Raw genomic sequence first — 14,802 nt, 5'->3', positions numbered from 1 at the left:
CATTTTTTGAGTAAGTATTTTAAAAGTACTTGATCAAAAAATTGTTTAAAATACACATTTTGTTGTCTTAAACATTGTATTTATTTTCCTTTTCTGTTGTTGGAAATCAGCACAGACAATGTCACAAACATAATTAACGTCTCTCACTACGTGTCTCCACAAGGCGAAATAATATTGAATAAAAATATTTTTTACGCCACATAATAAGAAGTGTTCTTTAATTTGAAATTGAAAAATAGGTCAATCATGGAGAACAGTTGCTTCACCTAGGTTTATTTAAACATTGTATTAAGCCTACAGTACATTGCACGAATAAATAATAATACTTTATATATTATATACAGCCATACTTTATACAGTCTAAATTCAGCAGCACCGCAAAAGCATCATCAGCATTTAAGTTTGGCAAAAGTTGATTTTATTTCCAGAAAACAATTTTTGACGTCATTAAATCACTGTGTTGTTAAACGGAAGCCCTAACCACCAGAAAACATTTTCAAAGTGAAATGGGACTTGATTTAAAACCCAGAATCGTGGTATTGATAAGCAAGCACGTTCAATATGCATTATTAAACAAGCACATTAAATACAAACAAATAATTGATATATTAAATGATCTCCCTATATATATATATACAGTTCACAATATATACTGTATTTATACAAATTACTGGTATATAACACGTTATTGGTAAATCATTGTGCATTTGTTTTTGTTTATTTCTAACATAATTATTTTCAAGAAATATGTATTTCAATTTAATCTTATATATACTGTATCAAATATTAAAATTCTTGTATTGTTAAATTGTTAAAACTGGTATTGAGTTAGTCCACCCAGATGTTTCTACATGATGCAGTGATTTAGCCTCAACACTAAGAAATGATCTCTATAGGAGCTGGTTAAATGGTAGAGCTGGCAGAATGGAATCCACTAAGTTCACCCAGAGATTGGCACATGTTGTGTGATACTGACGTCCGCCATACATCAGTTTATGACTGTCTTCAGAACAATCCAGTGATTTAACTTTAGCGTCAACATTTAGTAAACAGACACCACACGCCATGTTAATGTTACTAGGTTCAGGATGTAATAATGCCGTTTTGAAGAGGAATGATTTGTCTTCAGGCTGTAAGAAAGAAATATTACCAATATTATCAGATACAGATTAGGAAATGACTATAATGGTATGCAGTGGCGCAACGGCTATGAGAAAGCTCACTAGATAAATCCAGGGCCCCAGAGCAACGTAAGCGAGTTTACCAATAACAAGCCCCTGTTTGAATAATCCATTGCTTGTGATTGGTCAAATCACTTACGTTGTGTTATTGTAACCTTTGATTGTAATTAGTGGTAGTATAACAGTAGTCAATAAACAATCTTGACATCTAGCTCTTTAAACGTACTCCTTTATTGGGTTATTATACACCTTACATCGCCATGATGTATCTCACCTCTTCAACCCACGAGGTTCTCTCTATGAACGCCCTCTATAGCGTGACCTTAACTTCTGAGGTTATTATGTCATTCCAAGTGGGAACCAAGCTTAAGGGGTCACAGAGCATAAATGAGTAACTCTAATGCAAATACGCAGCGATGAAGGGCCCCTTAGGAGTGTTAAACCAGGACTCATTGCCTTATGCGTTACACCACTGATGAAATGGTTGAATATGTGTCTAATTTATTGTTCTTTTATTGGCTTGGTTGACAGTGTGGCCACAGTAAAAAAATGACAACATAATAAAATGAAACAATACAGTATGTTCTACTAACCAGAATGCTAGCACTAGCCAAGAAAGCAGATAGATTATTCCAAACCAACTCTATATTCTTGCGCATTAGGTTTAGCTCTTCTGTTCCAACACCCGCTGCTTCTACAGAAGTGGATACGCGACAAGCTACACGATATATTTCAATGACACCTGTCAAATGAATAATAAAATATACCAAATTGTACTGCAGTTATATGAAACTAAATTATTCACTATTCATACTAGCTTGTGTCCGGGTGAGAGCGAGAGTAAGAAACAAAAATGGCTTGCTTCTACATCTAGTTCATATGCACTTTAAAGAACCTAGTACATCTTTCGAGATGAGTAGAGGGTTAACCTAGTGTACTAGTACATCACAGCCACTGATCATATAATACAATACAATCATTGAATTTGAAATTCCAACCCAACAGTCAAAATACTGTAGATGATACCTCACCTACTATTTTATCTAGTCCAAGAAATAAAGGAAGAAAAAACTTAAGAGAATGAACAAAAGGAATTACCTTTGAGATATTCTGCGCCATCTACTGACTTGATGACTTCATTACAAACAGAGGAGCTGCTGATGTTATTCAGCGTGTCATTGGCTTGTTGGATTACCTTCAGGCAACTCGTTAAACAACGTTTCCATAACACTGCATGGCGAGTATCATCCTGCATAATCATATACAACAATTAAATACATGAGTACATTTATTTTCTTAGTCTGGCACATTGCCAAGAATCAATACAGCTGTACAGTAGCAACTTCCCTGTCCAGAATTTATTCACAAGGTAAATATCCACAATAGATGTTATACAGTACATAAACAAAGTCCTATTAAAAACTGTAAGTATTGTAAGAGTGAAGTTCTTGGGTTATGAGAAAAAAATCCTAACTTGAACCAAGGAATTCAATCTAGATTCCTGATTAACTTACCTGTATATCACCAGCAAGCATGGCATAGCGATCTCCACCAAAGGCAGGTGTGCTTCCAACCATCTGGCTAACTGCATCTTGACTATGCGTTACAGTAGATGTTAAAGCTGTGTAATATCATTCAAAATATGTACCAGAATAGTCATTACTCATAAAATAATATTTTCAGTTATTTAAAATTCAGGTTAAAAATGCTGAAAATGATGGTTACACTCTAGCCTTTCATTGCAGAAGTCTAATGAAATGCATACACAGTTTGAAGTACAGTATCAACATTTTGATAAGCACTCAACATATGGTCAGAATGACACAGTAAACCCAAGAATCAATTGTTTTGAGACGGTAGACGAATTAGGTGATAATTTAACAGACCATGTTTTTCAATGGACTACATGTTCCACTCGTCAGTCTGTTAAATTACAATCTTCCTTTTCTACCGTCCTGAAACAAAAGCTCAATTACCGTACCAATATCAATATATAAAAGTATTTGATTGACCTTTAACCTCAAACCACAAAACCCACCCACCAAAAATGGAGCTTTTATTATCAACCCCAGGGCAGGATTATAACTGGTACAGCAATTACATACCTTGATTGTTATCTGGTGGTACACTGCTAAATTCCCCAAATGAATCATCCTGTACCTTTGCCTCCTCACTGGTCTTTCCACCCAGATTCAAATCAAGATCAAAAGACTTCAGGTCAAGATTTGCGATTGACTCTAATTTCCCCAGACTTTTCTTGCTTTTATCTGCATGATAAGTTCCAAAATAGTTTGTATTTTTGGTTTGTTGGTTGGTTGATTTTGGCAAGTCATCAATGGAATCAAATTCAACGCCATAGTAATCCGCGACACTGCTTTCAAAACCGCCGAAGTGATCGTCTTCAACAGACGTACCGCCAAAGTTATGATCGTCCAAGGGAGGTGGTTCATTAAACGTAAAGTCACCAAAATCATCTTCGTCGTCTTCTACGCCAGTATTCATCTTGTTTTTAAAACCATTGCTAGACTGTTCTGATGATATTGGATTAACAGACTTGAACGAATTAAAATTTATATTTGACTGATCGTCATTAGTAGATGGAATAGTGTCTTCAGAGTTCTTGAAGAGTGAGGGCGTGTCCGCTTGAAAGCTTTTAAATACATCATATTTATTTTCGGTCTTTTTAGAATTAATGTCTGCTGGGGCAGACTGGAAATTAGCAAAGTCATCATCAGGTATTGAAGCTGTATTTTGGACATTGTCTACTTTATTAAGTTCACTAGGTGCTGTAGAAGATTTGAATTCTCCAAAATTATCAACATTGGTTGGAATTCCAGGGTTATTCTGAAATGCTGGAAATACATCAGATTTGTCAATGTTCGACGGCGCTGTTTGGAAGTTCGCAAAAACATCGGAAGATGAATTCGTAGTAGGAAAATGTTGAAAGTCTGCGAATCCATCATCGTCATTTTGGTTGTCAGAAGCGGGTTGAGATTCATCTCCAAATAAATTCAACATAGGTGGTTGTCCTCCACTACTTCCAGGAACACCAGATGAGCTTGCTTGAGACACACTATCAAAGTTAGTTTGTAAGAGTTCTTCAGAGTTGTTCTTATCTGAAGAATCTGCCATGATGGTTCTCAAAGCTGAATATTTATCGACGTCGCCAAGAGCCATGAGATTAGTGTCTGATGCTGAGTGCTTCACGCTTTGGAAATCTGCAAAACCACTACTCTGCTGGAAATTACCAAAGTCATTGACACTCTCTGACTTCTTTGATGATTGGATGGAATTGGTAACATTATTGGCAGAAGAGAACGCTTGAAATTCAGCAAAATCCTCTTTCTTTTCCTTCTGGTTTTGAGATCCCGAAATTGGCAAGACTTCTCCCAGTTTGGTTAACTTTGGCACTGATGCAGAAGATGGCATTTTCTTTGTTCCTTTCTTATCATTTTTTTTATATGCATCAAAATTTATGTTGAAGTTTGGCTTGGTATTAGATTTTCTAGTGGATTTCCCAGGGGATTTTCCAGTGGGTTTCACAGTTGGAAGTTTGTTATCGTAGCTTGAAGAAACCATGTTACTTTCTTTTTTTGAAGAAATCTCACTGAAATCATCAAAGTCATTTTTCCGATCTTCAAGAGACAAGGAACCTGAGCCCGATTGGAATTCTGTAAAATCTTCGTCTGTTGAGAATAACAATTTAATTTTAATTTACTCAAAGTTAATTATTAAACAATTTAAATTAATTTTGAGGATAAAATTATATATTTGATCTAGGAAAAAATTTGGTGAGAGACAAGGATATAACAAATATTGTGTAAAATTTAATTCAACAAATCTTTCTCTTTTGCGGGTGATTGTGCATTGTTTATGTGTGTTTCAAATGTGTTGCAGATAAATTTAAGTGCATGTGTTCAGGCAGTGGAAACGAGAGGTTATAACTTGGAATACAAACATTCCTTTTAAAAAAACCCACTAGAACGTAACGCAAGGACGTAAACGCAACGCAAGCGTTTTAACCAATTACAAGCGAAGTTATAGACAGTTAGTAATCACAAGCGAATAAGCCATCGCTTGTGATTGGTCAATTCACTTGCGTTGCGTTACGTCCTTGTGTTGCGTCGCTAGTGAGAACCACGCTTGAGAGCTTGGTACTTGTGGGAGTAATAACAAAGATAAGATTTTAAATACAGTTTTAAATTTAATTTTAAAATCTATTTATTAGATACCTTTTGCTCATATTTCACACATTAAAAACATGAAAATGATAGCAATACATATTAGATGAATGAACTTTTAAAATTTAAATTTAATGGAAAATATTGTATTCATTCAATAATAAATGACAACAATGTAAACCAAACTTCTAGGATAACAAACATTTTTTACTATGCAATATGCTTTGTATGGACGACATTTTTACATGCAATTTGGTGTTGGCATTGTACTGTAGATGGTGGTGGTAAGGAACAAACGAACAGAAATCGATTCATAAAGGTGTGAATAAATGAATCAAGTACGGTATTCTTCTACAAAAATGTTAGTACTAAAGTGACATTCTAAAGATCAAGTGGTATGAGCTATAGGGTTAAAAAAAAACAACTTCACATCAATTTGGGCTACATATCATCCAACACAAACCTGTTGATGGGCTAGATGATTCTCCGCAAGCAGGTTTCCAAAGTTTGTCAAGGGCTGTGTCATGACTTGAAGTTATTGGGGAGCTGTGACAACTCGAGTTACACGATTTAGACTCAAGGAAGTTGTATGATTTCATCCCTGATTAATTGTTGCAGTTATTATATAAAAATACATTATTTACAATATGGAAGATATTAAGTCTACACTATCAAACTAGTTTGACAACAAAATGTGATGTGCTCAAGTCTGATCATCATGTCCATATATGGGCAAATCACATTTTTTTTGTCACATAAAGTTTGATAGTGTAGACAGAACTTTAGATTATATTGCAACATCAACACTCTTACATAAAAACTTTCTTAAAACACACTTCCCATTTGATTGGTTCATTTGTGTGCATTATTTTGTCCCATTTAATGATAGTAGAAGATACAGTACTATTGCATGCTCATATTTTGTTGATGTAAAAATGGTCAGAAAATCGACCTTCTATAACAGCCAAATTTAGAGCTGTACATTTTGTAATGAGTTTATGATTCGATACTTGACAGAAGTGTTATGTAAAAAAATAATGAATGTTTTGTATTTAAAGCCTGTTTATAATACCATATTTTTGTACCAACATCATCAATACATTTAATTTTTAATCAGTATTGATAGTATAAGCTCACCTTTGGAGTCTACTCAGAGAATACAATTTGTTAACTACACTGTATGCCCCATAAGAGGTCTTTAACTAGAGGAATACATAATAGTTAAGCTCTGTTTACACTATCAACCTTTATGTGATATGCCCATATATGGGCATGATGTCATATCGAGCCTACCATATTTGGACATATCACTACCATATTTGGTCACATCACACTGGTTTTGATAGTGTAGACAGAGCTTTAGAACAGGAGCGGACATACACAAACATCATTTCAGAAAACAATTTTTAAAATACCATACCTTGATCAAAATATGACACCATCTCAAGGTCATCACTTAGCACATCGTTTGTCGTGCTTGCTGGAGGATGAGGAACAATGTTTGATGATGATGATGTTGGCATCATCACATTTTGATTTTCAAAAGATGGAAACTGCATTGGTTGGGAGAGGTTAGGATGCGTGGATGCTGTAAATATTGAATAAATATAAACACTACAGGCACAGAACAAATTCTAAATTGTCTGGTGATATACTGAAAATGTATTAATTAATTTGAAACGAAGGGGTTGGAGCTCAGTTGGGGGGACTTTTTCTCATTCTCACAGATTTCCTCATTTTTCTACTTTCTTTTTTTAGTCTACTTTAATTCAATCAAAGATAGAATTAAAATTATTAAAATTATTAAATTATTATTATTATTAAATAATTAAAATTAAAATTTATCATTCTTAGTATATACAGTAAACTGAAAACTCTCCCAAAACCAGACTTTTCTTGAGGCCCAAAAGTCCAATTTGTTTTTACTATTAAAAACACATTCTGAATACCAGACATACTGTATTGGGCCAGCCCAGAGGTGTCCGGTATTGGGAGAGTAGACTGTACATATATGTATGTACATCTTTGAGTAACTTGCCTTGAACTTGTTTAGGAGCTTCTTGAAATGGAGTGAAATCATCATTAGTATCTTTTACTACGTTCGCAGACAGTCTTTGCTTACTGTTCTCCGATGCATTTTGTTTTGGAACCAACTGGGGTACAGGAGCTTCTCTGAAGTTGTTCAGCATCTCAATAGTAAGTGGTGTTACTCTATTCTGCATAGTAATAAAAATAATAATAATTACATTTTTAAAATTTTCAATTCAATTTCATCCAACAGCGATGGCACAAACTCGCCAATTACAGGATGGATAAACTATTTTATTATTTATCGTGCTTATAAATTTGAGACTTAGGGAGTGGAGTTGAAAGAGACGCGACACTAGGTCAGGATTGAACTAGACCTTGGGACTGGAAGGCAAGCACGTAACCACCGAGCTACAGCTCCACGAGTTAGTAACTGTCCAATATGAAAACTAAATATTGAATATACTGTATATGTAAAACGCATAGCATTAAGCCTGGAATTTTGAAGGTAATAGGTAATTCTATTCAAATATTACGTCACTCTTACTTCAAATTCACAGGATTGGAAATGAAAAAAAAAATGTATATAAACCTGAGCAAGTGCAATCAGTGCTAGCGCCGTATATATCTCTTGTTTTGTTAACTGGCCTGGCTTAGTGTTGTTAACAAGGGACCATATGTGGCCTAACGTCATATTGTCCAAGTTGGAACACATCAGAATTGGCCGAAGCTTGTCTGTCTGTACTTCAGTACCGTTCCAAGTGGCTTCTAATACCTGATGATACACAAGTGGTAAGCTGGCCTCATTGTAGCACCTTTAAAAGAAAAAAATGTGATTCAGTACTCTGCCAAAGACTTTTTTACCTTAACTTAGCTTCAGATGTGTAGCTTGGTGTTTAAGATATATGTGGTTACTGGTCGCTAGGTCGTGGATATGTTATGTCATATTATGTCAGATATAATAATAATAACAACAACAATATCCTGGAGTTATATAGTGCTTAATATTGTGAAACCTCTAAGTGCTGAACATAAACTAATATGATTAAAGGGAGTCCAACCAAGTCAAAAAACAAACCCAAAGCGAAGTAAGGGGATACACCCTTGTCGCTAACCAGGGTCTAAATGAACCCCGGTGAGCACCAGATGTGTCTCGGTCATCACAGACTTAGGCTCTATATAAACTAGATCTGAAACAATCTAGGTGGCATGGAAGCGGAGAAAAAATGGTAATAAAATGCATTATTAAACAAGTATGTTCTAAGAAGCCTCTTGATATGTCAATATTTTTTTTCTTATGGAAATTAAAGATCTGTCTTTGTTCATGTAGTGTATATTTTGAACGGTATTATTACTTTTGCGGATATTACTGTATTGTGATTGCTATCCTTGCCTATATCGTTACAAGCACTAAACAGTACTACCAATATTGACAACCCCTTTATAAAATGCCCAAATATTCAAATTAAAAAACAACATTTATTTTTCTTCCTTTAAAGATTGAAACAATAATGAAATAAAAATAAACATATACAAATAAAAATGAGCCTGGGGGGGGGGGGGGGGGGGAAGGAAGCAGGCAGGATCCCAGAAAGATGCAGAATCTTGAGTCAGGTCTGCCTGGGATACAGAATGAAGGGACAAAGACAAGTGGGAAACAGGTCAAGACAAATCAACTGAAAACAACCAGGTCATAATAAACAAAGCTTAAATTATCAGGTCATTATTATTATCAGTCATTAGGGACTGAACAGTTTCTTACCAGTTTGGAAATTCTTTATCAACATTACTAGAAACTTCTTGTTGTTGAATGTTCTCCTCTGCAGTTGCTATACTTCCTTCTATAGTTCCTTTGCTCTTCCCAGCAAACATCCCTGCAAGACTGTCTGATCCAGACCACACTCTTGCCTTTGTACTATCATTAAACACTTTCTGTGTTTTCGATGTTGATGTTTTGACCTCATTCAATGATTTCTTTTGGTTGAACATTTTGCGAGAGGTCTTTGGTGCTGCTGCGCTTAAGTTTGTTGATTTTGACATCATCTCCTCTAAAGATAAAGCTACAGAGAAAAATAACAAATATCTTGATGATAATAATATGCTATTTCATTCTTATATAGCACTTTATGCGTAAAGCCTCTAAGTGCTTCACATTATTACCCAGGGTTATTTTTTGATCAAACATGAATAGATACATACACCCATAATGCAGCCTTAGCGCATTATGTTTTGACCTTTGACCAGGTACCTATTTGTACACCTGGGTGGAGAGAGGCAAACTTACAAGTAATGTGACTAGCGTTGGATTTCAACTCCCGATCCTGGATATCATTACTATTAATGCAGATGCCTACAACTGTTTTAATAATATCCTCTACAGTTAAGCTATGCTTTCAATATTTAAATTCACAGTTGGGCTGTATTATGTTAATAGGGAGTTTTCGCAATCTTACGAATACGATAACGAAAACGTATTCGTTTTTCGTAAGCCAGTAAAAATTTGTTTTGCATGGCAATGAAATATTGAGGGCGCCATCCAAAATATGACTGCTGTAAATTTGAGCGAAGTGCAGGTACGTGTTGCTTGGCTGCCTAGGCCTAGCGTAACATCAAAGCGAGTGAGGACTTTAAAAACTGCTATTTATCAAAATTGACCTGGCATTTTAGTAAATTACTTTAGTAAATTACTTTCAATAAAAGTATAATTATATTTTAATCATGAATCATTCCTGATTCAAATGCAAAATCGATTAAAACTATACTAGTTTTGTAATTACGAATATGACTGGTGATATTCGTCAACACGAATACGCTTTATGAACTCAAAAGTTTCACAAATGTGTGACGTATCCGTTTTTGTTATCGTAACACCACATATATATCAATGCCTCACCTCCTGGTTCTTTTGTATTTGCTACATCTTCTTGTGTAACTGTTTGCACCTGAGGTCCTTTCTCAAATTCGCCAAAACTTTCTTCCAAAACTGGTGCTGGTTCTTCAGGACTCTCCTTTTGAACAGCAACCTCATCTGTTGATTTCACCGGTACCTGATGGAAGCTACCAAAATCACTGTCACTACTTTGTACTACATGTGGCTGGCTTGTGGTTACATGTGTTGTTATCTCTGTTGAGAATGAAGTTACTTTATTGTTGGCAGGTTGAGAAGCCATGGTTGGTCCTTGGTGAAAGTCTCCGAAGTCATTACTCACAGCAGAATTATCAGGTGCTGGTTGTAGTGTATTCTGTGGTTGTAATACATTCATACCGGCCTGGTTTATCATACCTTGCGGTTGTTTGCTAGTCGCTGAAATCTGGTTTGGCATCATGCCTGTATTTGAGAAAAAAATGAATGATTTTATACTATCTGTTGGTCATGACCGATATGTTTTGTACTTTAAACTATATACCTTTTATTTTGCTGCATTATTTCAAAGAAAAATATTATCCCCTTAACTATAATATAAGATATAAGATAAAAATGCATTTTAATTTGTATTTATTTTCAAGCAAAGCAAGAATTAAAAAGATAAAATTGGTAAAAAGAGAAAACAATTTTTGTTAATTGATAATGTATGTATAAAAAAAAATATATAAGTATAATTAGTGTATAAGATTATAAAAGAAAGGATATGTATTAATGATGACATGTATAACAATGTAATTAAAGACAAAAACGCATCATATTTGTATTTATAAAAAAAGTTAATTCGATAGATTATAAAAGAAAGAAAATGCATTAACGTTAACATGTATAAAAATTAATTAAAGATAAAAACGCATTTTAAGTTGTATTTATTTTCAAGCAAAAGTAAGAATTAAAAAGATAAAAATTGTTTAAAAAAAATCATGCCTTGTATCATTCCTTGCGGTTGTTGGTTAGCTGATACTGGAATCTGGTTTGGCATCATGCCTTGTGATGGTTGGTTAGACATCATCTGAGATGACATCATACCTTGAGACTGTTGACCAGCAGACACTGGATTCTGAGTCGGCATCATGCCTTGCGGTTGTTGGTTAGCGGTCACTGGAATCTGGTTTGGCATCATGCCTTGTGATGGTTGATTAGACATCATCTGAGATGCCATCATACTTTGGGACTGTTGGCCGGGGGCTACCATTCCTTGGAAGCTCTGCATTTGAGTAGCCATATACTGCTGTTGTTGTTGAATACCTAGATGCTGAGATTGTATTGTCTGAGTTTGGTACATTCCCATCTGTTGCATCCCTGGTCTATTTGCTTGGGGTAACTGTTGCATGTAATTACCTCCTTGCATGTAACTTCCAGGCATATTTACTAAATGTAAACAATTAAAGTAAATAATTGTTATATCATTGTATTGTATTCGCCGTGTTCAAAGCATGGAAGAAATATTTATATTTCCTCCATGGTCAAAGTGAATAAATATTATTTTGCAATTTTTAATGCAAGCAATGGAATTTCAAGAAATGGATGAGAATGAAATTTGAATCTCTTGAATCATATTTACTAAATATAAACAAATAAAGTAATCATTTTTGTATCATTGTATTGCTTTGTATTTTTGTCAAAGTGAATAATTATTTTGTAACATGAAATGGCATATTTAACAAATAAAACAATTTTCAGGTGGAAACTCTTTAACTACTGGGTGCTTCTACTACTAAAATGTCTCTGAGAGAGAATGCAAGTATTACCTCCTGGTGGGTGCTTCCTGGAGTCCTGGCCCAACTGTCGTCCAATCAAATCATCAAGAGGATTAACACCACTTCTGACGCCAGGTTTTTCCATACTTTTAAGGCGTCTCTGTTGCTCTTGGAACTGACGGTCTTTTTTGTCTTTTTCCATTTTCTTCTTCATTTCTTCTTGTTCATGTGGTGACCTAATCAGAAAAAAAGTATCAATATTCTTAATTAATTCTAACTTTACAAACCTTCAGTACAAAGAAAAACTGACAAAGGTAAGACAAAATGTACTGAAGCTATGAAAGTTTTTTTCTAATAAAGTTGAAATAAACAAATAGTGACTTACCCTTGAAAAGGTACCCTTTGCATCATATATCCCTGCATCTGCATATTGTAGGCTTGTTGTTGACCAGGGCCTGGCATACCTTGAAAGTTCTATATTATGCGTAATCAAGTTGGTGCTTTTAATTGATTGACTTGGGTATTCAGATTATGGAATAACATAACTAGTAATACTAGAGTTGGTTTATTTTTAGGAACTTGGGTAGTCAAGTTCCTATACTGTAGATGGTAACATTGATTGTATGTGACAATTATGTGCTTTCACTACGATCATTGTGTCAGTGTTTCATGCCGGGAAACCTGTGTTATTTGTAAAGTTGGGGTTTATAATAAATAATTATGAATACATATTAACTGTGTGTTGTTATCTATGAGTTTAGCCATTGGTGTAGAACATTGTTTGGTGACATTAACTGTACACACTGAAATAACCATGTTGCTACTGGTACATTTATATTAACTCATTTTCATGTAATGTTACCTGAGGATTCATTTGTCTCGCATACATTTGCTGATGGTACATTTGTCCCGGAATCATCCCTTGTTGCATCATGGGAAATTGTTGATTAGGCATAACTCCCATCATGCCCTGCTGCATCTGGCCGGGGGTTAGTTGCTGTTGCCCTGGTAACCTATTCATTGTACCTAAAATTATCATCAAACATACATGAGAATTTAATAGCTTTTAGTGCTTCTGTTATGAATTGGGAGAAATACTATAAAGGTATGCACTTTAAATGGAATTAATTATCATAACTTACCGAGAAATATTTTATATTTATTGTTTTTATTTAAAGCCGAGGTCTAGTCATTTAAACTTACCAGGATTTGGCACTTGAGGATTTCTAGAAAACAAAATTTTGAAAAAAAATTGTTATAAAAAAGTATTGTAGGTTAGGCATACCTGGTTCCAGTCTCCTCCACTCAATTTATGATATTATTATAATTTATATAGCTTATGCACTTGTCAATTGTATGACCCACTATACGACCCCCGGGAGAGGTGCGTCATTTGTTCGATATGCGTCATACTTTTACAAAAAGGTGACTTACCTTTAGGTGACCATGACGCACCCATTTTGACGCACTGTGACCATGTTGTTTATGATATGGTGGGTGGTAAAGTGACGGACATTGACACACCTTGTTCATTGATGTGACGTACCATCTAGGTTTTTTGACGCACCCCTGCGTCAGTAATTATTTGTAAATGACACACCCATGACGCACCTCTCCCGGGGGTCGTATAGTGAGTCATACAATTGACAAGTGCATTACAGTATATTTTAATTAGTACTAGCCTAGCCTAGTAGGGCCTAGATAGAGACTAGCTAGGCTAGAGGCTAGGCCTTAATTAAAGATGTATTGTCCCTTGAAACACCAAAAAATGAAGGTCAAAATATACTAAATTTTAATTGGCCATATCAAAGTAATATTAAAGTTATTCACTTTAAAAAAAATTCAAGACAAAAACAACAATTTTACGTAATTAATAGCTAAATTAATTTGATTACATTTCGTCTGGAAAACAAAGATTTCAAACCATGAGTATACATGCATGATGCTAATTACGATTGTTTACAACTTGTCACTGTTGAGAAGGTGTTTTCACACAGATCGCGAGGAAGTTTTATGATTATGCATACAGAGCAGCCAAATGTGCGCATTGCATTATGAGATATGTTTTGATCGAAAACTTTGACTGGATGGAAGTCAAAGTTATTTTTTGAACCAAAAAACGTATGTATTTAAGTTAAATGATTTTTTTCTGACTATTTTTTGGTAAAAGTTAATAACTATTATGATACTTCAAAATGACCCACTTTTTTTCGAAATCTTTTTATTTTTTTTTTATTGACAAAGGGACAATGCATCTTTAGCGTTAATTAAATTTGTAAGATATTTAGTTTTAGTTAAAAAAAGGCCTAGGCCCTAGGCCTAGGCTAGGCCCTAACTAGGCTAGGCCCCTGGGCCTAGCCTAGCATATTATTATTATAACTAGCGCCGGCTAGCCTAGCTAGGCCTAGGCCTAGATCAAATCTTCTGCTGGGTAGGCAGAATAAAATCAATCCTCGCTCAGTCCACCTGCTGTGTGTACCGCCCACACAGCTCAGACAGTCAGTCAAACTGGGTCAGCCTAGCCTACTACTAGCTAGAGGATAGGCTAGCCTACCTAGGCCTAGGCCTCTAGGCTAGCCTTTTAGTTTTAGGTCATGCTAGGCTAGGCCTAAAGTGTTAGGGTCGTAAAGATGAAGTTGCTGTGTAAGAAACATTTAATCTACCTGTTATTAAAAGACATATTATTTCGACCAGTAAGATAAGATTGAATAGGTCTAGCCTCCTAGGCTACTACTATTAGGCCAAAAAAGAGGCAGAAAGTACTTTTCAATCCAGTAGCAGCAGACGAT

The 14,802-nt window shown here is 35.0% G+C and overlaps 1 protein-coding gene across 1 annotated transcript; it reads right to left on the bottom strand.

Annotated features, from left to right (window-relative positions):
* Positions 1-63: 63 nt before the first annotated feature.
* Positions 64-14,751, bottom strand: LOC140043550 (synergin gamma-like). Its single transcript, XM_072088075.1, has 17 exons — positions 14,677-14,751; positions 13,217-13,239; positions 12,876-13,039; positions 12,399-12,487; positions 12,065-12,249; positions 11,241-11,684; positions 10,284-10,718; positions 9,153-9,450; positions 7,983-8,205; positions 7,401-7,578; positions 6,783-6,950; positions 5,826-5,963; positions 3,287-4,867; positions 2,696-2,802; positions 2,280-2,430; positions 1,775-1,923; positions 64-1,130 (listed from the first exon to the last, which is right to left on the bottom strand). The coding sequence occupies exons 1-17, from the start codon at positions 14,691-14,693 to the stop codon at positions 891-893; spliced, it is 4,590 nt and encodes a 1,529-aa protein (XP_071944176.1). The 5' UTR covers positions 14,694-14,751; the 3' UTR covers positions 64-890.
* Positions 14,752-14,802: the final 51 nt, after the last annotated feature.

This window comes from Antedon mediterranea, chromosome 3, assembly GCF_964355755.1.
Source record: "Antedon mediterranea chromosome 3, ecAntMedi1.1, whole genome shotgun sequence".
Classification (NCBI taxonomy): Eukaryota; Metazoa; Echinodermata; class Crinoidea; order Comatulida; family Antedonidae; genus Antedon; species Antedon mediterranea.
Note: the sequence above shows the minus strand (reverse complement) of the source record. Positions and strands in the feature narration are given on the sequence as shown.